This window comes from Panthera tigris, chromosome D3 (assembly GCF_018350195.1).
Source record: "Panthera tigris isolate Pti1 chromosome D3, P.tigris_Pti1_mat1.1, whole genome shotgun sequence".
Classification (NCBI taxonomy): domain Eukaryota; kingdom Metazoa; phylum Chordata; class Mammalia; order Carnivora; family Felidae; genus Panthera; species Panthera tigris.
Genome location: NC_056671.1, coordinates 7,220,371 through 7,244,725, shown reverse-complemented (window position 1 = coordinate 7,244,725; position 24,355 = coordinate 7,220,371). Strand labels below are relative to the sequence as shown.

General features: G+C 52.9%; 2 protein-coding genes across 9 annotated transcripts; both read left to right on the top strand.

Annotated features, from left to right (window-relative positions):
* Positions 1–1,026: 1,026 nt before the first annotated feature.
* On the top strand, positions 1,027–19,470 carry LRRC43 (leucine rich repeat containing 43). 8 transcript variants are annotated; one of them, XM_042962678.1, is made up of 13 exons: positions 1,430–1,559; positions 1,880–2,090; positions 2,437–2,697; positions 3,701–3,811; positions 5,914–6,053; positions 8,190–8,428; positions 9,055–9,242; positions 9,870–10,108; positions 11,986–12,127; positions 12,258–12,413; positions 12,522–12,707; positions 13,042–13,075; positions 19,317–19,470. In XM_042962678.1, the coding sequence occupies exons 2-13, from the start codon at positions 1,914–1,916 to the stop codon at positions 19,442–19,444; spliced, it is 2,001 nt and encodes a 666-aa protein (XP_042818612.1). In that variant the 5' UTR covers positions 1,430–1,559; positions 1,880–1,913; the 3' UTR covers positions 19,445–19,470. The 8 variants fall into 8 exon arrangements, with proteins under 8 accessions (XP_042818615.1, XP_042818617.1, XP_042818612.1 ...); XM_042962681.1 differs by lacking the exons at positions 1,430–1,559; positions 1,880–2,090 and adding an exon at positions 1,027–1,131; XM_042962683.1 differs by lacking the exons at positions 1,430–1,559; positions 1,880–2,090 and adding an exon at positions 1,077–1,131 and having other exon boundaries at positions 2,673–2,697.
* A 1,070-nt stretch (positions 19,471–20,540) lies between these two features.
* B3GNT4 (UDP-GlcNAc:betaGal beta-1,3-N-acetylglucosaminyltransferase 4) lies at positions 20,541–24,333 on the top strand. The gene is given in 3 exon segments (XM_042961511.1): positions 20,541–20,766; positions 22,899–23,657; positions 23,660–24,333. Coding segments are annotated over 2 exon segments (1,059 nt in total). The 5' UTR covers positions 20,541–20,766; positions 22,899–22,906; the 3' UTR covers positions 23,968–24,333.
* The last annotated feature ends 22 nt before the right edge of the window (positions 24,334–24,355 follow it).

The following is a 24,355-nucleotide window of genomic DNA, read 5'->3' as shown; positions in this document are numbered from 1 at the left end:
GTCCATTCATGCAATGCAATATTATTCAGCCATAGAAAGGAATAAGGCACGGACACCTGCTACAACATGGGTGAACCTTGAAAACATGATGCTGAGCCAAAGAAGCCAGACACAAAATGGCAAATATTGTATGATTCCATTTAATATGAAATATTTAGGAGAAGCAAATCCATAGAGACAGAAGCCTATTAGTGGTTGCTAGGGGATGGACCGAAGGGGGAATGGGGATTGACTGCCTAGTGGGTACGGGGTTTCCTTTTGGGGTGAGAAAAAAGTTGAAAATTAGATAACAGTGATAGTTGCACTATGAATATCGTTGCATTGGGACTATACTAAAAATCACGCAAAGTTGCACACTTTAAACAGGTGGATTTGGGGGTTCGTAAATTATAGCTCAGTAAAGATGTTGCGCTTCCAAATTATAGGAACCAAATCATCCCATTTGTTTCTCAAACGTGTGCCCGGGAGCCCTTACTGTTTGGGTAGCAGTAGGCTAGATGCTGGATACTTAGGATGGAGAGATGATGTGCGAGCTTGCTTCCGTCTATAACGGGGTCTTGGTGCTAAAACGGTTATATATGTAGACAGTGATTTAAAACCCCGGACTCAGGGGTTAAAGCGATCCACATTGGAATCCACTGGTTTATCTTGAGACTGTTTGACCTTGGGCTCGTTTCTCTTTCCTAGATCTGTCACATGGGAACGATAATCAGCACTTTTCTCAGGTGGGAAGCGCCTGCTAGGAGCTACAGCAGTTATGGCCCCTGGTGGTGGTGGGAAGTGTACTATTGTCCCATTTCACAGCTGCGGGCGCAAAAGGGTCAGAATCAAAAACCCAGGTCGTCCCCGCCTGAGTCAGGGTCTCGGTTTCCCGGCCAGCAGGGAAGAGTCCGCAGACCCCGGCTGGTCTTGGGTTCACCTGGAGCGCCTGCGTGCCGCGCGCCCCCGCCGGGAGGATCGCGCGCCCGGCCCCGGTGAGCGCGCACGCGTGTCCCGGCGGTTGCCTAGCAACCGGCCAGGCGAGGCGGCCGCGCGGGCATGGAGACGCCCGGCGGGACCGTGAGCGCCGCGGTCCGGGAGCACCTGAGGCAGTTGTGTCTTCGCGACTTCCCGTGCGGCACCGGCAGCTGGGTGCGGGCGCCGGCGGGGGCGGCCGGAGGAGGGACGCGGGGATCTGCGGCGCCGAGGGGCCCGGGCCGCCGGCACAGGCTTTGGCGGATCCGGAGAAGCCTGAGGGGAGGTTTGGATCTGGGCGTTTAGGGAGCGTCCTGAGCTGGGGTGGGGGCTGGGACGCCGCAGGGGCCGATGGGAGAGCTCCCCCCCCCCACCCTCCCCCACCCCGCGGGCCTGACCCGCAGAGGAGGGCGGGACCCCGCCTAGACCTGAGCCCGGCGGGCTGACCCGGGAGGGGGGGGGGTAGGGCTTCTCAGTTAGAAACACCAGGCTCCCTTTGAGTTGGAAAGTTTTTGCCTGGGCCGAGAGCTTCTCAACCCTCAGGTGCCCCAGGGCGCAGAAGGCGTGGTCCTGAGCAGGCCCGGTTCTGCTGCCTCCAGAGGCCGGTGGGTCTGGGGGAGAAGCGGCTCCCTCCCTCCTCTCCTGGCTCCTTGTCTCTGAGGCCGGAAACACTTCCCTTCTAAAGCTTCTCCCTGGGGTGCAAGTCGTGGCTCTTGCGGGCCGGAGCGGGTGCGTCTGCCCGCACCCCACCCCCATCAGCTAGTGCTCCTGGTGGGGATGAGGAGCAGGCCATTGAGAACCTGCAGCCCCCAGGATGTGCCCTGGAATATCTTGAGGGTCTGGAATGTTCCCCTCCTGCTTGCTGGGAAGCTGAGGCCCGCCACACTGGTCGGGGCTAAGGGGAGGTCTGTGTGCCCATTTTCAGAGAGGAGAAAACCAAGGCACCGATCAAGGAACTAATGGATTTGTCTCCTCAACAAACACTGTTGAGTGTCTACTGTGCAAGGCGCTGTTGGGTTTCACCGATGTCTCCAGGAGTTCTCCTGGGGGAAGGGCTGGGAGAAAGTCAGCTCTGGGACCCGACCTTTCCCCGTCCGCTGTGGCCTCTAAATTCTGAATTCACCTTTTCAGCCACGGTACTTCTTCCTCGAAAGCCATTCCTTGGTTAATACATCCCCCAGATTGCCTTTTGCGCCTCTAGCTTTTAGTACATAAATCCTTCTTAACTGTTAGGTTGCTTTCACCTGCTTCTTCAGGGTTCCCAGCTCGAGTAAATTCCTAAAGGCGGGAATGCAGTTCTTTGTAGTTCTATCCATGGCTGATGATCAGTCAGAGGTATTGATTACTCACTGCTTAAACTTCTAAACTCTTGATCCCTGACGGTCCTATCTTACCATCTACCATCTACTCTTTTGGGGGAGTCTCGAATCCTTGAGAGGGCTGAGTCACGAGTAGCGAACTTCTCCACCTCCACCGCTGCAGAATAAGTCACGTTTTCTTCCTCGAACTTGGCGAACATGGAGGGAGCTGATCCCCAGAGATGAGGAGGCCGTGAGCCCCGGGGAGGAGACGGTGGAGGCCCTGTTGGGCCTGGTCCGCAGCCCCCACTCCCCCTGGGCTCTGCTGGAGGGCTCCAGTGCAGAGGACCGTTTTCTGAGAGAACTGGCCATCCAGAATCCCCTGATGCTCAAGGACACCTTCTTCTACTCCTACTTCAGGTCCCTACGAGTGGTGGACAAGCAGGTGAGTGCCAGAAGTTGATGTCAAGGAGGCCATGCCCCTTAAAGAGCTTAGTGGTGAGACCTAGGTGGTGAGTAGAAGGAAGGATGGGGAGGTAGCTCGGGCCTAATTAACTTCACCAGCGCCTCCACCTGCCAGGGCCAGCTGCTCCTTTGTTCCGTGTCTTCTTCCTTCCCCCCCCCCCCCCCCCGGGGAATCCAGGTGTGTTTTCTACAGCTGACTTCTGACTTGGGGCTCCTGGGTCCTCGGAGAGACCTTTGAAGTGTCTGTGTCGGTTTTACTTAATTTAAACTGTGGGGGCCCGGGGTTGGGGAGGGTTGGCATGGTACTGTATTAATTTCCGTTACTGAGAAGCCTTCTTTGCCTCTACCGATAACAGAGCCCCAATCTGCAAACTCAGCCTCCCTACATTGGCTTCCCCTTTCCCAGAGAAACTGTGGATCTACACAGTACCAGGTGGGAGGGGCGGGAACAACTCCTGTCAGTTTTCCTGGGACTTTCGGGCATCAGCGCTGAAAGTGTCCCGGGAACGCCTCGATCCTGGGCACACTGGCACAGTCGCCAGGAAGGGCCCTGATGCCTTTGAGGCCACAGAGAACTGAAGGTTCACAGATAGGCCTCTGAACTTCCGGTCTGATCCTGCGGTGTGTAAACTCGTGATTCCTTAAGGCCTCAGGGGTAGACAGCACAGAACATGGGATCCCTGCCCTTGGGAGCACACAGTCCAACTGGGGACACGGGACACTGGGCTGGTAGCTGTACAGCGCCTCGGGGGAGTGAGGCGGGGGCTGAGAGGTCACTGCGGAGGCGGAGCCCTGGGATCCTCGTGGAATGTGCAGGAGAGGCTGTAAGAGGGTCGGTAGGGGAGACGAAAGGGGTTGGTGTGTTCGAGGTGACTCCCTCAGGAGGCAAGTGGCCTCCTGTCGGTGGCCTCCCGTGGACCCTGTTTCTGCTCCAAAGCTGCCTCACCCGCAAGAGCGCTCAACTTCCTTTCCTTCCCTTCCAGGTGAGCTTGGTGGATAAAGACCTCCTGAAATTTCTAAATCTTGAAGAGTTGGTACTGAGTGCTAATCAAATCCAGGAGATCGAGGCTGTCAACCTGCCCCCAACTCTCAAGGTAAAAGAGCTCAGACTCCATTTAGGGTCTTCGAGTTGGCTCTGCCCGGAGGCCCTGCCCCTGCCCTCCCCACAGAAGGTTTGGCCAGTGTGGCTGGATGCCAAGGACCGGCCCCAGGCTTTGGAGAGGGAGGCCAGGTTCCGAAAAAGTAGAATCTCCATAGGACCCTGCCGTTCCGTGTCTGGGTGTACGCCCCAGAGAAGTGAAGGCAGGGACTGAAATTCTTGCTGGCCCGTGTTCACGGCAGCACTCCTCACGACAGCTGAAAGGTGGAGACAACCCAGATGTCCAGCAGCCGAGAAAGGGCAAACAAAATGTGGTCCCTCCACGTGGTGGGATATTCTTCAGTCATAAACAGGAACGATCCGTGCTGGGACATGGACGAACCTTGAACACGTGATGCTGAGAACAAGAGTCCCGACACGAGAGGTCACATGTTAGCTGATTCCGCTTGCGTGAAATATCTAGAAGAGGCAATTCCACAGAGACAGGGAGTAGATTAGAGGTTACTGGGGCAGGGGTGAGGGCGATGTGGAGTTGTTGCTTAATGGGGTACAGTCTGTCTGGGGTGATGAAAAATTTCAGAAGTAGGTAGCGGTGACAGCTGCACTACAATGTGAGTGAACTTAATGCCACTGAATTGTACACTTAAAAGTAGGTAAAATGGGGGCGCCTGGGTGGCTCAGTCGTTTGAGCCTCCTGACTCTTGATCTCAGCTCAGGTCATGATCCCAGGGTTGAGGGATCTAGCCCCGTGTTGGGCTCCATGCTGAACTTGGAGCCTGCTGAAGATTCTCTCCCTCTCTCTCTCTCCCTCTCCCTCTCTCTCTATCCCTCCCCCCACCCCCTCCCCTGCTCATGTGCACAGTCTCTAAAATAAAAAAATAAAGAAAAAAGAAAAATAGGTAACATGACAAATTATGTATATTTTGCCACCATAAAAGTAATCATTTAAAAAGAAACCAGGAGCACCAGAATGGCTCAGTCAGTTAAACGTCCAACTCTTGATTTTGTCTCAGGTCATGATCTCACGGTCATGAGATCAAGCCCCCCATCAGGCTGTGCGCTAAGCGTGGAGCCTGCTCGAGATTGTCTCTCCCTCTCTCTCTGCCCCTCCCGAGGTCATGCACAGGTCATGCTCTCTAAATAAATAAATAAATAAATAAATAAATAAATAAATAAATAAAAGCTATTCCAGGCTTAAGTTTTTATTTTTATTTATTTTGAGATAGAGAATGAGCAGGGGAGGGGCAGAGAGAGAGGGAAACAGGATCCCAAGTGGGCTCTGTGCTGTCAGTGCAGAGCCCGATGCGGGGCTTGAACTCACAAACTGTGAGATCATGGCCTCAGCTGAAACCGAGTTGGATGCTTAGCTGACTGAGCCACCCAGGTTCCCCCAAGTGCTCTCCATTTTAAATTAAATGTGGAAATTAGTAGATGTAGTGGCAAAAGGGACTCAGAAATATGGCTCAGTGCCAGGCTTCGGAAGAACCCAGGTGAGACCTTGGAGCAGAAGTGCAAGAATGCTCCGTTCTCCTCAAGTCCATCCCTTACTCCAGCCAGGGGCCCTTTAGCTTTCCCAGTGACAGGTTGCTGTGGGTTGAGCAATTGCCAAAATGCTGTGTTACCCCCCGTCCCGTGCCAAATTTTAAAGTTTTCTTCACAAAAGGAAAAGGAAGTTTCCAACACCTGCTATAGAAATATTATTCCATATTAAACAAAAATTAATGTTCATTTATTTTTGAGAGAGACTGCACAAGAAGGGGAGGGGCAGAGAGAGAGGGAGACACAGAATCCAAAGCAGGCTCCAGGCTCTGAGCGGTCAGCACAGAGCCCCACGCGGGGCTGGAACTCAGTAACCGTGAGATCATGACCTGAGCTGAAGTCGGACGCTCAACGGACCCAGCCACCAGGTGCCCCTTTTTTCCCCTATTTTAAAATGAGTCCGGATGGACACCGGGTGGCCTGGCTTGAATGCTTCGCGGTCCTCCCCGTTTCTCAGGGAGGAGGGAGGAAGGAGGAGGGACAGCGGGAGGGAGGGAGAAGGGAAGGAAGGATGGAGGGACTGGGGCTCACAGGCACCATTCTTTCTGCCTCTCTCAGGTGCTGGAGCTCTATGGCAACGAGATCCGCAGCATGGAGTGTCTGTGCGCTGCCCCGCCCCCGCGACTCCAGCACTTGGGGTTGGGTCACAACAAGCTTCTGGGCCCCCTGGAAAGTCTCTATGTCACCTCCAACCACTGGTAACTCCAGAGTCCCAGACAGAGAGAGAGAGAGAAAGAGAGAGAGAGAAGGGCTTAGTGTTAGGTTTGGATGATTGCACCCTGGTACCTTGATGGACTCTGCTTTGCTCTCTTTTCTTTCTTTTTTTTTTTTTTTCTTGTCTTCCCTTCCCTTCCCTTTCCTTCCCTTCCCTTTTTAGCTTTGCTCTTTTATTTTCTTTTTTAACTTTGCTCTTTTCTATAATAACTGCTGGTTGGCTGCCAGCTCCAGTCCTAGGATTTATTTCTCTAACTAAATAAGCAAACATTTCCACCGAAGCCCAGGGAAGGATTACAAATAGCAGGAAGCAAAAGCAAACCTTTTGCTATGATGCTTTTAGAGCAGGGTTTCTTGACTTGGGCACTGCCAGCACTGGAGTGGGAACCTGTCGGTGGTGGGGCTGTCTTGCGCACACAGGAAGTTGAGCGGCACCCCTGGCCTCCACCCACTAGATGCCAGTAGCACCCCTGCCCCAGTTGTAACCACCAAAGTGTTTGTAGATAGTGCCCAGTGCGTGCCGTGCAAAATCGCCCCCAGCTGCCCTACAGACCACTCCTGCCGTGACTTGTCTCCTTGGGGAGTGAGCGGTGGGAGACAAGACCCTGGGTCTGAGGACTCTGCGGGGACCCGAGGCGACCTGTGAAAGGCCGTCAGAGGAAGCTTTCGGGGTGTGCTGTGAGGATTCCCAGGGCTTCAGCGTCCTGGGCAGCCATGGGCTTAGGTTCACAGCCCGGAAGGGGCAGAGGACGTAGGCCAGCATCACTTCCCTGCTTTTCTAGGTAACCTGGAGAACGATCTCAGGGGGCCCAACTGTACGTGCTCTTGGAACGTGCCCGACTCTGGCCATAGTTTCCTTCTTCCTCCTCTCTCTCCCACTCTTGCCAAGCTCTCTCTACACAGTCTTGGCCGCGTGTGCTTCCGCACCTCTTTCTTCCAGTGACGGCGGCTGCCGGGAGGGAGGCGTACATGTTAGACTTCCGTGATGGCTGATTTCAGACCGTGGACAGGGTACCGGGTGTTCTGATTTTTTTAATTTGGAAAACATACTTATTCTAAACATAGGTAACCTGCTTAATGCCAAGTGTGGCTTTCATAAAAACATGTATGTGAAACCTTTGATTTTCACTGCTTTGAAATTACACGGAGGGCCCCCTTTTCGTGGACCGATTTTGCTGATGTGTTCTCAGTCTTCTTGAAGAAGGCTGACACGGGATACGGTCCGTGTGCTGGTCCCCATGAAATGTTCTCGGGTATTTCCCGTTGACTGGCTAGCCAACATCACGGGCGGGACAGGCTGCCAAAGGAGAGCAGAAGGGGGGGGGACGTGGCTGAGCTCGGCCAGCTGGAGGCCCGGGGTACAGCAAAGTGCTGATGAGGCGCCCCTCGCGCTTCTCTCGCGGCTGCTCTCAGAGCTGAAACCAGTTTGCTTTCTAGTGTTCGCATCGGGGAACCACCCCTGCCCCCTGTGCGGCCCTCTTCTCCAGACTGGCATGCAGGGTGCCTCCTTTGTCCTCACTGGCATGTTCGTCACTCGTGTGCCCCGAGAAAGGAATCACGTGGCTTCCTGTGACCATGAGCCAGCCGGGCTTTGGAGGGCATCCTCCGGCTTCTAACCCCCTCAAGTTTCAGGCACCCTCATCCCAGATCCCCATATCCACCTCCCTCTCTTACCCCTACTCACCGCCCCTCCCCATGAGGCTTCCATCCGTCTTCCTTGCCAGTCTGTCCGTCTTTGTTGAGAACCTTCTAGTGGCACAACACTGTGTCAGGATCTGTGGGAGGGACCAAGAAGAAAAGACCGGTGTAAATGGAAGTCAGTGGAGGCGGGATGTGACGAGGGCCATCTCTGTGTCGCAGCGAGGATGGCAGTGTCGTGGGGGGGGGGGGGGCAGTAGAACCAAGAAGCACTTCCCAACAGGGTGGCTAACTTGAGTCAAGGGCGCCTGACTTGGGAGTCGAGGGTGGGCGGAAATTCCTAACCTGCCCTCAGCACAGGCCTTCTGTCTGTTCTGGATGCGGGGTGCCGGCGGGTGTTGAGCAGGGCAGGCCGGGCACACGTCCCCATCCCTTCGCTCACCCTGCCTCTGGACCCCCGGATGGTCCTGCTTCCCTTCTAGGCCCAACCTCGTCTCTCTGGACCTGAGCTTCAACGACCTGACGGACCTGCAGGGCATGATGGCCAGCCTCGGCACCCTCAGCCGCCTGAGGCTGCTGGTGCTTCAGGGGAACCCGCTGGCCCTGCTGCCCTACTACCGAGGCTTCACCATCGACAGCCTGTCCCAGCTCTGCGTGCTGGACGACATCACCGTGTCTCCCAGCGAGAAGCATCAGTTCCGGGGGCTCGGCCGCAGTGGGGGTGAGGGAGCTGATGTGCCCAGTGGGGAGGGGCCGGCATCTGACACCTCGAGCCTCTGCTGCCACCATCGAACTAGTGGCCTGTCCCTGCAGCTCCCCAGTTGACCCACACCCTAATCAGGCGTAGCTCACCTTCTCGGTCCGAGTTCTGTCCCAGACTTTTGATTCCTGTGATTGGGATTTGGGTACAGAAGCAGTAAGGAGGCAAACAGGAAACATTCTTTAAATCAACTTCTTTACTTTTGTGGCGGTTTGAGATCACCCCCTTGTGGCCCATGCCACAAGCTGCATCAGAGGTTGCTCAAGGTCAAGATGGTGATAATAGCTACGCCTACTGTGAGCCAGGCTCCTACTGTGAGCCAGGCTCGTGCTAAGATAACATGTACTCTTCATCTGTAACCATCCTGTAAAGCAGCTACTACCGTTCCCATTATACAGACCCAGAAAACAAGGCTTAAGGGGGGTGTCTTAGCAAAAAGGGACTTACCCCCAAACCGCTGTTGGAACTTGGCCGAACTGGGATTTGAACCCAAGTCTGCAAACTCTGAGGCTCCCCACTGAGTGGAGAGAAGGCAAGAATCCGGCTCCCCTGCCGTCCCCCTCACTCCTACCCATTCTCCCTTGCAGACCTCTTGGCACGTCAGGCACAGCTCGTGGTGACCATTGGAAATGTCAAGGGGGTTCAGGACACCTCTGTCTTAGACCCGGAACCAGGGCCCCAAGGCCCTTTTATCACTTACAGCTATTATGTGACCTACGATTTTGTAGAAGAGGAAGAAGGAGAAGAAAGTGAATATGGTGGTGTCCTGGCGGAGGTGTGTGATCCGGGGGCTCTTGCCCCCCTCCCCCCGGAACTGGGGGTGGGGGGGGGAGGGAGGGCTGGGCTGCACTGGGGTCCGCAGGGTGTCCTGTGCAGGCCGAACAGCTTCTCAGCTTCTTGGGGCCCAGGAAACCCCTTCACAGGGAGCTTTCTGATTCACACCCTCCTCCGAGAAGGGAAGAGGCTCGTTCAGCCCCTTTCTCGAACCTCCTCCTTTCTTTCACCTCCTTCCTTTGCCCTTGAATATGAGCCAACGGCCTCACAAGGAAACAGCGTTTACAACCAGGTTGGTTGCTCCCCGGGCATACTTCTCCCCTACTGCATCACCCTTCCCTTCGGAAGCAGACCTCAGGGTGTCATTCGGCCAGGAGCAACGGAGGACACCCCAGCTTCTGCAGAAATTGTTACTCTTCTTACCCCTAAGGCAGTTCTCTGAGAAGGGGCATTAAAAAAACCTTCCTGCCCCAGTCTGTGTGTTCGCTGGCTCCGCAAGTTCACCGTGGCGCGGACACCTGTTCCCGCGGACACCTGTTCCCGCGGACACCCGTTCACGCACACGCGCGCTACGCGCCCTGAGAACCCTGAACACCGCGGCCGGGCGGGGGTGTGGTCTCTCCCGCAGATCGTCATGCCCTCGCCCAGCGCCGAACAGCTGTCCGAGGACATTCCGGAGGACGTTCCCGAAGAGGTCTTCGAAGAGCACGAGGACTCTGCGGAGTCCGGGCTGTCCGCCCAGTCGGAAGAGCGCGAGGATTCGCTCCTGTCGGGCGGGTCGGCGCCCTTGCCCGGGGTGGCCGACTCCGCGGAAGAGCTGGCCAAGCTGCGGCCGCGAAGAGACCCCCGGCTCTGCCCCTCCCCAGGGTGAGGACGGAGACCCTGCCCTGCGGGAGCCCCTTCCTCGTCCAACAGCAGGGCACCCCCCCCCACCCTGCCCGCCGCCCCCGGGCCCCGCGGGACGGGCCCGAGGCCGCGCTCCCGGCTGTGCGGGTGCGGCCGCGTCGGTGTCCGGCACTCCGAGCCCCACCCCCCGCGCTTCCTTCCCTCCGCCCGGCAGGGCTGCATCGCCTTTCCGCCGCCAGGAGTCCCGCCGCCAGGTGTCGCGCACGCGGGCATTTCTTAGTCACCCGAGAGGACAGCACTTTCCGTTTTAGCCCTCAGAGTTGAGAATCTTTTCAGTTTAACTTCTTGATACGTGGAACGTATCCTGGCGTCCGACCCCTGGTGTGGATCTTGCAGCCTGAGCGGCAGGCTCTTCCTTACCCTCCTGAGGCCCCTCTGGCCTCACAGCCCCCACAGGTGTTGTCTTATCTGATGAAGAACCTTTTGATGAAGAATTTTTAGGGTCACTTCTCATTAGGTATTGAAGCTCTATTAACTGATTTTTGTAACTAATTTCAAAACATTGAGCCTGATTTGGGTTTATTTAATAATAATAATAATAATAATAATTGCTATTATTATGCCAACATGGGCTTGAACTAAGACCTGAGCTGAGATCAAGAGTGAGACGCTTAACCGAATGAGCCACCCAGACGCCCCTGGGTTTATTTTTTACAAAATTCAACTGAGGGTAAATGATAAGGTTTGTGGAGAATATGGAAAAGCTGCAGTGGCCCATCCGCTTGTGCTGTGTTCCCTCAGGTGACAGAACCAGGCAAGCGGCCATCCCCGCTGCCAGAGAGAAGGTGGGGGACAACCAGCCACCCCCCGTGCCAGGCTCCTCAGTCAACCACAGCCGACGACTTTGTGGTTCTTGGTGGTGTTGAGTTTTTAAAACATAAAAAAGAGCCGCAAATAATTCTGCTTTAAAAATATGTAAATTAGAAAAATATGTACATGAGAAAATAAGTTTCTTCTTCTGCATCCATCTAACCTATCCTATAGAATGAATTACTCTTTTTTTTTTTTTCTTTTTTTAAGTAGGCTCTATGCCCATCATGGGGCTTGAACTCAGGAACCCAAGATCAAGAGTCACAGGCCTTACTGACTGAGCCAGCCAGGCCCCGGAGTGAATTACTCTTTATTATTATTTGAGAGACAGAGAGAGCAGGAGAGGGACAGAGGGAGACAGAGAGAGAAAGAGACTCTTAGGCGGGCTCCACACTCAACATGGAGCCCAATGTGGGGCTCGATCCCATGACCCTGGGATCATGACCTGAGCCAAAATCAAAAGTTGGACACTCAACCCACTGAGCCACCCAGGTGCCCCCAGAATGAGTTATTCTTAATAGTTTTGTGCACGTAGTTCCCTATTTTTTTCTTATACAGTCATATATATAAACATATATACTCATATCTTTTTTGTTTTAAAAAAATAGACTTCTGTATATCAATTTGAAATTTGCTGATTTTCCATGTGGCTGTGGACATACAGATCTGTTCTACCATTAAAAAAAAACGATTGAGGTGTAACACACACATAGAGAAATATCCACTTTACAGCCAAATGATGAGGACACCCAGGTAGCCACTGCCCTTGACAAGTAACAACATACCAGGACCTCGGAAGACTCCTTAGGCCCCTGCCTCCTCCCCAAGGGTCACGGTCAACTCAACCAACACCATTAACTAGTTTGCCTCTCTTTGACCTTGATCTAAATGCATCGGGCAGTAATCCTTTGTGTCTGGCCTCATCTCCCGCTGTGCACGTGTGTGCACATCTTCTCAAAGGCCTGGTCCTGGTCCCCGGCCACAGCCTCCCGGGTGATGGGACCCCTGTCTTCATCCCCCTCCCCAAGGACCGTTCTCTTCAGCACTGCCCGCAAGCCCTGGACTGATGTCATCCCCTGCAGCTACGAGATGCAGCACACACTCAAGGACCTGGTGCCACTCAAGGCTTTCCTGCTGGCGGGAACCACCGTGACCATCGTGGAGGAGAAGGTGGGTGGCCGGGATCCCCCTTTTCCTGTCTCCCGGTCTTCTGTCGTGGGGCCCCGCTCCCTTGTCGGCAAGGTCCCAGCCAGCCCCAGGCTGGCCTGTGTTCACTCGTGGCCGCCTCGCTGTCCCCTAGATTCTCTCTTGGCCTGCGGTGCTGCCTCCTGTTGACGTCCCGTTGCCTGCCAAGAAAGGAAAAGGGGAGAAGGACAAGAAAGGGAAGAAGGAGAAAGACAAGAAGGGAAAAGACGGGAAGGACATGGCAGGGAAAAGGGAGGAAGAGGTGGCAAAGGTACTGGCTGGGCTGCCAGGTGCCCCAAGGTGGTGGTGGTGGTGGCCGTGGGCACTCTGGGCACTGTCCCTTCTGGGCCCCGTCCACTCTCCTGACCTCTCTCCACAGGAACAGAAGGGATCCAAGAAGAAAGAGCTTCCTAAGGAGCTCCGCCAGGACCCGCCCATCCTGCGGGTGCTGGGCAGTGGCTTGGTGGTCCTGGAGCCCCTGCTGGCGGGGGAGCCACTTGTGTCCGAAGTGTGCAACTTTGGGGTGATCCGCACTTTGGAAACTGACAGGCTCACGTCCCTCAGGGTACAGTAGGGCCTCTGTCACACCCCTCCCCATGAAACCAGTGCTGGGCAGGGAAGGGTTATGGGGGGGGGGGGGGTGCATCTCTGAGCCTCCCGACCTCCTCCAGAAGCCCCCGTGCTGGCAGGGCCCTGGGACGCCTGGGGAGGAGGAAGGCCTCTCCCTAGGCCATGCAGCGGTGCCCAGCTCCCAGCCCTCTGGGTTACTGGCTCCTCGGGCAGCCTTCTCAGGTGTGGGGAGCCAGGTTAGAGCTGCCCTGCCTTCCTATAGGACAGCACCCCTTCCCCGGTGCCCACCAAGTCCAGTAAGCATCTCTTGTTGTGGTTCTTCCTCTCAGGATTCAAAGAACAAGAACAAGAGAGCTAAAAAAGGTAAGAATTAACGGTGGCAACTGAGAGCAGGGAGTGTTTATTGAGGACCTCAGTCTATTCAGGTTGCTATAACAGAACACCACAGCCCAGGAGGCTTATAGACAGCACACATTTCTTTCCTGCAGTCGTGGAGACTGCAAACTCTAAGACCCAGGTGCCAGCATCGTTAGGTGAGGGCCCTCTTCCTGGGTCTTAGCCAGCACCTTCTTGCCATGTCTTCACATGGTAGAAAGGGTGAGCGAGCTCCCTGGAGCTTCCTTTGTAAGGACGCTAATCCCATTCCTGAGGCTCTACCCTCAGGAGCTCCCAAGGCCCCGTCTCCTAATGCCGTCACTTTGGGGGTTAGAATTTCAACGTGAATTTTGCAGAGACACAAATATTCAGACTGTAGCAGGACCTGGGGAAGGATCGGCCTGATTTGGGACCAAAGAAATGGAAGAATGGAGAACTGTATCTTCTGGCCAGTGGGAAGGCCATGCCCGCTCTGAGGACCAAACCCTACATCTTTCTTGCATCTCTGAGAAAAGAGCAGCCTGCTGTGGGTTATGTGAAGGGCAGGAGAGGCAATCTGGGGTAGGAGCCAGGATGAGGGGGGATAGGGGACTGAAGTTGGGACTGGCCCAGCGTCCTTCTGGCTCAGCAGTCGTCCGGCCCTCTTTGCCCAACGAGGAGCCTGGACTTGCTCTATGAGCAAGGGGCAGTCACTGAAGTGTCTGAAATAGGTAAGCTTTAGATTTGAGTTTTAGAAAGAACCGGCTGGCTTGGAAGGAGCGCTAGGAGGCAGGGGACCAGCTGGGAGGCTACTGCGAGGTGCAAGGAGGTGTAAGATGAGGTCAGAGCAGCACTAGTCCCAACAGCTAAAAAGTGGAAACAGCCCAGTGTCCATCCGCGGAGGAGTGCCTGAAGAGGACACGGGTATCCGTGCATCGGATCACCCAGCAAAAAAGAATGAAGCGCCACCTGTGCACAACGTGGAGGAACCTTGAAAACGGGATGCAGAGTGAAAGAAGCCAGATGCCAAAGGCCATGTACTGTATAATTCCACTTGTGTGAAATGCCCAGAACAGGTGAATCCATAGAGACAGAAAATAGATCAGTGGTTGTGGGGGTTGGGGGTTGGGGGTGGGGAGTGACCGCTAATGGGTACTGGGTTTCCATTTGGGGGGATGAGATGTTCTGGAATTAGATAATGGTGACGATTCTACAACATTGTGAATAGACTAAAAGCGACAGAAGAAGCGTACATTTAAAAATAGTTAAAATGTTGAATATTAGGAGAATTTTATCTCAATGAAAAAAAATTCACCTAAAAACAAAACAAAACCAAACCCTGTAAAAGGCAAGAAGTGCTAAGTCATTTCCTGACTTGGAAATGGGCAGCAGAGATGGTGTGGAGAAGACAGGTGTGAGAGTTACCGTGGGGCCGGGGGTGGACAGGAGAGACTCGGGCCCAGGGCCCGTGAAGCTGAAGAAGCCTTTCCCTCACCTGCCCATTGTCACCCGGGGCACTCTCCATCTCCTTTGCCACCACGCTAGACAATCACAATTGCCACCTTGCTGCACCTCCTTCCTCCCACTCTGTGGCCGGTCTGTCGGCACCCCCACAGCAGCGGGACGATTTTGTTTGCAGATCTGGTTGTGTCACTCTACTGCTGGAAATTCTTCCATGACTTCCTGCTGGCTCATCACAAAATCCGAATGTCCGTGTTCTATAAGCACTTCCCCCCCACCCCCAAGAGTTCTGCCTAGAGTACTCCATTTGCACTTGCCACTCTTTGTACTCAGCTACTTGTTTTGCCAGATCTCAGCCTCAGTTGCCTTCTTCAGGGGAGTTGATCCCTGGATTAGTGTGGGCTTCCTTGTTTTCTTCAGGGTATCCTGTTTTCATCCTTGGTACTCAGCGCCATGCTAACTATAGAGATATGAATCTGTGTCCTGGTTTCCCTTTTATCTTGTCCACTACACTGAAACTACAAGAGAGTGGGGGCTATGCCTGCATTCTTTAAAGTCAGACAGTCCCCAGCCTCCAGCATAGTATAGGCCATTGACATTGAATGAATGAATGAATCAGCTTATAGGTGGTATTTAAAGTCATGAAAGTACGTGCGCTTATGTTGACAGAGAAGAGGATTGAGCACAGTGCCCTGGGGAACACTACAAATTTTGAGCAGGAAGGGACAGCAAGACTTGAACGATCAAATTTAAACATGTACTAAAGCAAAACTCAAAGATATTGAAAGGAACACAAAAATAGTACCCAAGGTAAAATTTATGTCTTCCATCCAATAGAAAAACTACCAGGCATTAAAAGAAAGAGCAAGAAAATTTAATATATAATGAGAATTTATTGTTCATAATTGACTCAGAAATGACATATGTTAGAATTAGTAGACAAGGACATTAAAGAAGTTATAATTATATTCCATATATCTAAGAAGCTAAAGGAAAGATTGGTGGTGGTATGTAGCAATATGGAAGATAAACTAAACTTTTAGAGATGAACACTACCATGTTACATTAAAAATACATTCAGTGGGATTAGTGGCATATTAGACAATTCAGAAAAAAAAAGATTAGTAAACTGGAAGCAGTAGAAACTATCCACAATTAAACAGAAAAATGGTTGGAAAAAAATGAATAGAGCATCAGTGAATTTTCAGACAAATTCAGAGGAACTGATGTCCATGTAGTTGGAGTCCCCAAAGGAGAGTGAGGAGGGCAGAAAGACTATCTAAAGAAATAACTGCTGAAACACTTCCTCCAAATTAGATGGAAAATATCAATATACCAATCCAAAAAGTTAAGTGAACTCTAAACACAAGAAGCATGAAGAAAACAAAACCAAGCTAGATAATAATAAAACTGCTAAAAGTTGGTGATAAAGACACATTATGTACAGAAGAACAAAGATAAAGATGACATCAGATTTGTCATCAGGAAAATGTCAAATAGAAGACAGTGGAGGAAGTCTCAAAGAAAAACATCAACTTAAAATTTTTTACCCAACAAAACTATCTTCCAAAAACAAAGGCGAAGTGAACACTTTTCTAGACAAATGCTGAAAGAATGCATCACCAGCATACATGTACTACAAGAAAAGTTAAAAGTAGTTCTTTAAGGAGAAGAAAATACTAGATGGATCTGGATCTGTACAAAGAAATCGAGAGCATTGAAAATGGTAATTGTAAGTAAATATAGACTCCTTTCTTATTATTTAAGTATGTTTAAATTATAGTTAATTGTTTAATGAAAAAAAAAATATATATATATATAACCAATAGAATGTACAATAATAGCAAAAAGGCTAGAAGTGGGAGTAAGGAAAGAAATGGAAGTGTATCATTGTAAGGTTCCTATTTCTATGTGAAGTGGTATAATATCACTTGAAGCCAACAAAGGAGTAAAAAGAGGGATCATAAAGATAGTTATTCTTAAAGAATGAAACAAAAAGAAACAGAGGACATGTGAGTTAATAGAAAACAAATAAGATGGTAGACTTAAATGTAATTATATCAACAATCGCATTAAATGTAAATGGTCTAAACACCCAATTAAAAGGCAGAGATGATCAAATTGGATAAAAAAGATGCAACCATACGCTACCTACCTGAAACCCACTTTAAATATAAAGATACAAAAATATTAAAAGGATGGAGAAAGATATTCTTGCTAACACTAATAAAAAAACAGGAGCAACTATTAATATCAGACATAATGGACTTCAGAGAAAGACTATTACCAGGGGTAAAGAGGGTTATTTTGTAATAATAAAGGAGTCAGGAGGATGTAACAATCCTAAGTATGCAGCTAATAATTGAGCTTGAAAATATATGAAACAAAAACTGATAGAACTACAAGGAGCAATAGACAAATCCAAAATTATATTCAGAGATTTCAGTACACCTCCCTAAGTAATTGATAGAACAAATAGAAAATCATTAAGGATGTAGGAGACCTGAATCACACTGCCAATCAACTTGACGTAACTGACATCTGTAGAGTACCCCACCGAACAACATGAGAATACACCTTCTGTAAGTGCACACAGAACTGAGATATTCCATAATCTGGGCTATTAATAAAGTCTCAATAAGTTTAAAACAATTCAAGACATACAAAATATCCTATCCTCTATGACTACAGGGGAATTAAATTAGAAATCAGTAAAAGAAGTATGTAAGATCTCTCAATTGTTTGAAACTAAATTACACACTTTTTAAAAATCTTTTTTAAATGTTTATTTTTTTGAGAGACAGAGTGCGAGTGGGGGAGGGGCAGAGAAAGAGAGAGGGGGAAAGACAGACACAGAATTTGAAGTAGTCTCCAAGCTCTGAGCTGTCAGCACAGAAATCAGACGCTCAACCAACTGAGCCATCCAGGCGCCCCTAAATAACGCACTTCTAAATAACCTATCAGTCAAAGAAGAAATCAAAAAGGAAATTAGAAAATACTTTGAACAGAATGAAAATGAAAAGATAAAATATCAAAATTAATAGAATATAAGTAAAACAGTATTTATAGAGAAATCTATAGCACTGCATACCTATAATTAGAAAAGCTTCTAAAACTATTAAGTGAGTTTAACAGGGTTGCATGATACAGGATCAGTATTCAAAAATTAATTGTATTTCCATATACTAGCAATAAACAATTAGATACTGAAATTTAAAAATACCATTTACAATGCCATTGAAAAATATGAAATAGGGATAAATCTGACTAAGGATGTGGAAGTTCTATACACTGAAAACTACAAAATGTTGCTGAGAGAAATCAAAGACTTAAATGGATAAATATGTACATGGATAGGGAGATTCAGGATTGTTAAGATGTTGGTTTTCCTCAGATTGATCTATGATTCAACCTGATAGCAATCGTAATTCTGGGGGATTTTTTTTTTTTTGGTAGAAATCAGCAAGCTGATTCTAAAATTAATATGGAAATTCAAAGGATGTAGAATAGCTAAAACAGCTTTGAAAAAGAACAAAGAGGGACACCTGGGTGGCTCAGTTGGTTAACGTTAGACTCCGGGCTCAGGTCGTGGTCTCACAGTCTGTAGGTTCCAGCCCTGCATAGGGCTCTGTGCTGACAGCTGGGAGCCAGGAGCCTGCTTTGGATTCTGTGTCTCCCTCACTCTGCTCTTGCCCGCTTGTGCTCTGTCTCTCAAAAATAAACATTGAAAAAAAAATTTTTTTTAAAGAAAAAGAACAAAGGATGTACACTGCCAGACTTCAGGGCCCATACAAATATGGACAATGGGCATGATTTATAATCAAGCTACGGGGTTAAGATGGTCTTAATTTTCTTTTACTCTTTTGCAAATTTCTTTATTGTCTGGCTTAACTGAGGATAGTTGCATTTGAATAGGTGCTCCTGCAGCCCCTAATCTCTTGTGATGTGTTGCTGTGATTGTAGTGTATGAAGAAAATCCAGTCTCACATGGGCACGAAACTGGAAAAGAAGGGGCTATTTTCATAGGCTTTCAAATAACTGATATCTTAGGTATTATGTCAAAATTTGACAACTAGTTTTTTAAAGCCTGTTACGGTGTGAATACTGAATCTATCGTTTTTGCATAGTTACCTTAAAATCCATTAGTCTACATTGCTTTTTTTTTTCACATTGCATTTTGAAGGGCTATCTTGCCCCTGCACAATCTGTGACGTCAGACATTGGTTATTTGTGAAATACTGGTCCACAGAGTTATGCAGATCTTCCAACCGTTGACACGTTTCATTATACATTATCCAAAAATCATATTCTTCATCAGCACGCATATGATTAGAAAAGTCTTGGAGTGTTGGGAAACGGTTAAGTTCACGGTGGCAGATGCGATGTTCCAAAATTCTAATTTCTACTCGAAAGCTCAAATGTCATAAATGTATCAAAATGCTTTCTGTTGTTTTCCCCGCAATGCCAGGCTTCCTTCGTTTGCTTTTTAGCAAACATCTACCAGATATCCGCGTCCGAATAACCATGGTTTGTCGGTGTTCTGTCAAGAGAAAACGGTGTTCCCAGACACGTGGCTAGTTCATCTCGCAGCTCCAACAGCTGAGCCTGGTTAAACGATCTGATGAGGGGTGACAAGTGTGTTCCTTACTACGCTGACAACGAAGCCGCGCTCCCCCTGCCTCGGAGGGCAGCTCTGCGTTTCGGGGATGCGGAACGAGCCCGTCCAGGACGGCCGAGCAGCAGCCCGCACGCCCCTCGGACTCACAGACCCGCGTTTTTATCTCCTCAGAAAAGACCAAGCCTGCGGCTGCAGTGTACGACGGCGACTACCAGCCCCAGCCCTTGACCGTGGAGGTGCAGATCCAGCTGAACCAGTGCCGCACGGCCGAGGAGGCGCTCCGGGAGTTCGCCCTGTAGGGCGCGGGATTAAAGGCCGTTCTGACCACCGCGGCTCCGCGTCCGTGTGGCCGCCGCGCCCGGGAGCGGGGGGTGGGCCGGGGCGGCGGGGCGGCCTCCGCGGCCACAGGTGTGCGGCGGGTGCGCGGAGCCGGGAGGGGGCGCGGAGCCGGGAGGGGGCGCGGAGCCCGGAGGGGGCGGGGCCCCGCGGCGGCCCCGAAGCCCCGCCTCTCCCGCTGCCCAAGCGGGCCCCGCCCACCGGCCGAGCGGAGCGGGGCGGGAGGTGCGAGGCTAGAGCTCGCGTCCGCGCTCGGCCGCTCCAGCTCCACGCCCGTGCCTGGCCCGGCGTCCCGGCTCAGGTAGGTCCGCGGGGGGCGGGTTGTGCGGGACCGGGGGCGCCTGGGGCCGCGCTGCGGGCTCAGGGGTGTCTCGCCGTGCCGGAGAGGGCCGGGGCTGCCCGTGCCTCTGCACCCCGGCGCGTCCGCGAGGACGCCGGGTCTGGCGGCGGGGTCGTCTCCGCCGTGGACCGTCGGGGCCAGGCGGCCTCCTGCTGCCCCGGAGACCCTCGGCCGCTGTTGGCCCGCCGGGGCCCGGACGGCCGGAACCGGGCGCTGTGGAGCGGGCCGGCCTCAGCGGGCAGCGCCGCCGCGGGTCCTCGGGCCCGGGAGGGGCGTCCGCCGCGGGGCCCCCCCCGCTCCTCGCTCTGGCGACCCCGCCGGCCGCCGGCCCCCACAACAGCCCGTTAGAGACCGCGGCGTGGAAAGAATGAACTGGGGTCGCCGAGCCCCAAGGACCCCAGGCGGCTGTCACCCCAGAAACAACCGCAGACCCTCAGGACTCAGCACGACACTTGCGGGGGTGGGGGTTGTGCCCTCGCTGAAGCCCACGCCGGGTTAAGAACCAGGCTCTTGGGGGCTCTCGGTTTGGAAGGAGACCTACATTCGCAGGTACTGAATCAGGATTCACAGTAGCGTGTAGGGTGGGGAGCAGAGGAGCGGCCCGAGACGGGGGGACCGTGCTCCGGGCCGGGGCGGGGCGGGAGTTGCCCGTGGTCCGGCGTGCGGGGGAGCCCGGGTGTGTGCGCGCGCAGCGGGAGCGCTGGGGGCCGAGGCGAGCGGGGCCGCGGCGCACCGGCCTCCGGAACCAAACCGCTGGCCCTGCGCCCTGAGTTCTCAGCCGACGCGGCCGGCGCGGCCCCGGGCTCATCGCCCACACCTGAGAGTCATTTTCCCCGCCTGAAAGCCGCGTAGCTCACCTGGCGGCGCAACAGTTTCCTAGCCGGTTTCCTGTCTCCTTACAAAACCCATCATCTAAGCCGCAGCAGGAGGAATCCTTCACACGAGGTACATTCTGTCACCACCTCTGCTAAATCCTCCAGTGGATCTCTACCGAGGATAACAATAAACCCAAGCTTCCCCCCTTGCCTCACGATGGCCCTTTTATGTATGCCTTCCCGTGCTCTGGCTTCACCTTCTTCCGCTTTCCTCCTTGCTTTTAATACTCCAGCCACAGGACACTCCCGTCCTCAGAGAAGTCTCACTGCTCCTACTCCCGGAGCTCTGTTTAACTCTGCCTGGCACACTCTCCCACCAGATCTCTGTGGTTCGCTGCGTTCAGTTCTTGTTCAAATGTCCTTTGTCTTGGTGCCTGGGGGGCTCGGTCTGTTACGCGCCTGACTTTTGGTTTCAGTTCAGGTCCTGATCCCACCCTGGTGAGATCTAGCCGGGAGTCAGGTCCCGTCTGCGTTGGCAGCGGGGAGCCTGCTTGAGAGTCTCTCTCCGCCTTTCCGCCCCTCCCCATCCGCCTGTGTGCCTGCGCTCTCTCAAAATAAGTACCCTTGAAGTCAAACGTCCTTTATCGAGGAGAGCTTTCTCAGCTACTGCAGTTTGAGATAATCTTCCCCAGTCACTGTGTTCCGTTACGCTGGTTTAATTTCTTCTCGGCACCGTCTCGAGTGGGTATTGGTTTTGGTTTTTGGTCTGTCTCTTCTCTGTGGCCCTGCCTGCCTTGCCGGCCTCTGCATCCCTAGCGGCCAGAAGAGATGCGTTTGTGGCAGCCGCGGCGGCAGGACGAAGGGGATGAGGCCGATGCCGGCAGACTGGATAGAGGTGTAGGCCTGTAGGACCAGGATGGCGTGGCAGTGGAAGTGAAGACGAGGGGCCCCAGGCCTGGCTGTGCTGCTCTTGACTTGGTCTTGGTCAGGTTACTCTGCTAGTTCCCGTTTCTGGGCCTTCTCTTTGGATCGCTGGGATACTGGCTGGGAGAAGAGCAGAGCTTAAAGGGACGGGAGAGGGGCCCCACGGGGGAGGCAGAGCTCCAGCTCTCCTTTCATGCTCTGCTGTGCAAGTGGTTTTTTCTTAAAACCCCATTTTAAGTAACTCCCCCCAAAAACCTGGGGGAAAGAAGAAACTTCCAAGAAACTGGGGAAAGAAGCTTCAGACAGACCTGAAGGGTGTATTCTGGGGTCCCTGTGGCTCCCTTTCTCTGGAGGAGCAAAGGCCCTGGGGCAGCACCTCGGTCATCTCTGCGACATCCTGCACAGGGCCTGCCGCCAGCAGATCACGGTGCACACTATTTCAGGGGAAATGGTTTGACTTTAGATTCAAGGGCCCTAAATGCTTAGAATGTATTTCACTGGAAACTAAACTAGCTCCGTGCCATTTTTATAAGATACTTGAGTTTCCTGGGACATGCTGCAAGTGCTCATGGTTTCTCAGTTTTTTAAATTTTATTATTTTTTAAGTAATCTTGACACCTAACTCAGGGCTCAAACTCGAGTCGCATGCTGTGGGGTGTCTGGGCGGATCAGTCGGTTGAGTGTCCGACTTTGGCCAGGTTATGATCTCGTGGTCCGTAGGTTCGAGCCCCGCATAGGACTCTGTGCTGACCGCTCAGAGCCTGGAGCTGCTTGGGATTCTGTTTCCCTCTCTCTCTGCCCCTCCCCCACTCATGCTCTGTCTCTGTCTCAAAAAAATGAATAAACGTTAAAAAAAAAAAAAAAAAGTCGCACGCTCTTGGGACTCAGCCCAGCCAGCCAGGCCACCCCATGGTGCCTCAGTTTTAAGGTGGCTGCAAGTCGGCTGGGTGGCTCGGTGGGCTCAGTGTCCAGCTCCTAATTTCGGCTCAGGTCATGATCCCGGGTGGAGCCCCATGTCGGGCTCTGAGCTGAGCATGATGTCTGCTTAAGATTCTCTCTCCCTCTGCCCCTCCCCTGCTCTGTCTTGCTCTCAAAAAAAAAAAAACAAAAAAACCTCAAGTCCTTTTGGGGAAAAAGTTGACCCGAGAGCCCTCTGATGACAGCAGAAGGCAAAGGCTGGCACAGCAGGTGTGCCTACCTGTCCCCTGGGAGAGGGACTCTGGAAGGAGGCACAGGAGACACCGAGAAGAGCTAATGGAAGGGAGGCCGGCAGGGACTCGGCTGCTGGGTGGCCGGCCGGGGACGTGGCTGGCGGCTCACACGGCTCTCTCTTTGCAGGACCTGCCATGTTTCGCAGGCTGGGTTGGCTGGTCCTGTACAGCCTGGCTGTGCTGCTGCTCAGCTGCCTGCTCTTCCTGAAGAAGGAGGCCAAGCCAGTGGGGGGCCCCACGGCCCGCCAGCCCTTCTGGGCTCCCCCGGGGCCCCGTCGCAGCCAGTGTCTCCCCAACCGCACAGTGGCTAACGTCTCCCTGTCTCTGCCCAGCCGCCACCGCCTCTTCTTGACCTATCGCCACTGCCGCAACTTTTCCGTCTTGCTGGAGCCTTCCGGCTGCTCGGATGACACCTTTCTGCTCCTGGCCATCAAGTCGCAGCCCGGCCACGTGGAGCGGCGAGCGGCGATCCGCAGCACGTGGGGCCGGGTGGGGGGCTGGGCGAGGGGTCGGCGGCTGAAACTGGTGTTCCTCCTGGGGGTGGCGGGGCCTGCGCCCCCAGCCCAGCTGCTGGCCTACGAGAGCCGGGAGTTCGACGACATCCTGCAGTGGGACTTTGCCGAGGACTTCTTCAACCTGACGCTCAAGGAGCTGCACCTGCAGCGCTGGGTGGCAGTTGCCTGCCCCCAGGCCCACTTCATGCTAAAGGGAGATGACGATGTTTTTGTCCACGTCCCCAACGTGCTGGAGTTCCTGGAGGGCCGGGACCCGGCCCGGGACCTCCTGGTGGGAGATGTCATCCGCCAGGCCCTGCCCAACAGGAACACCAAGGTCAAATATTTCATCCCCCCCTCCATGTACAGGGCCCGCCACTACCCACCCTACGCCGGGGTGGGGGCTACGTCATGTCCCGAGCCACCGTGCAGCGCCTCCAAGCAGCCGTGGAGGAGGCTGAACTCTTCCCCATCGACGACGTCTTCGTGGGCATGTGCTTGAGGAAGCTGGGGGTGAGTCCCGTGCACCATGCTGGCTTCAAGACATTTGGAATACGGCGGCCCCTGGACCCCCTAGACCCCTGCCTGTACAGGGGGCTCCTGCTCGTGCACCGCCTCAGCCCCCTGGAGATGTGGACCATGTGGGCGCTGGTGACGGATGAGGGGCTCAGGTGTGCAGCAGCCCCTTTGCCCCAACTCTGAGGGGTGGGTTGAGTGAGTGGACCCAGTGTTGATTTTTCCTATCATGATGACACGTGAGAACCTTGAATCTTGACCTGAGGGTCTATGGGAAATGCTGACTTCATTTCTTCATTTTTGTAACCCCCACCCAGACCTTGATAACTGATTAAAAACACTGACCCCTGGCTGACCTGTACCGGCATGTGTTGAATGGGAGCAAAGTTCGGCATAGCAGAAGCTGCCAGAATTCTCGTGGCAGGGTGGGGGTGCGGTGGTTCCCGGACCCCCTAGGGGCTCTGCCAGGCTGGGAGGCAAAGGAGGCTGCACAGGGCCCCAGAATACAGACATTTTTTGAAGTGCAAAAAACAAACTATTCTCCTTCAGATACAATACAGGAAGAAGGAAACAA

Bases quoted from the DNA above. Each gene is read 5' to 3' on its own strand.
- LRRC43 (XM_042962678.1), top strand. From the start codon at position 1,914: ATGGATTTGTCTCCTCAACAAACACTGTTGAGTGTCTACTGTGCAAGG. The intron at 9,243-9,869 runs GTGTGTGATCCG...TCTCTCCCGCAG, and splicing joins ATGGTGGTGTCCTGGCGGAG to ATCGTCATGCCCTCGCCCAG. The intron at 13,076-19,316 runs GTAAGAATTAAC...TTATCTCCTCAG, and splicing joins GAACAAGAGAGCTAAAAAAG to AAAAGACCAAGCCTGCGGCT.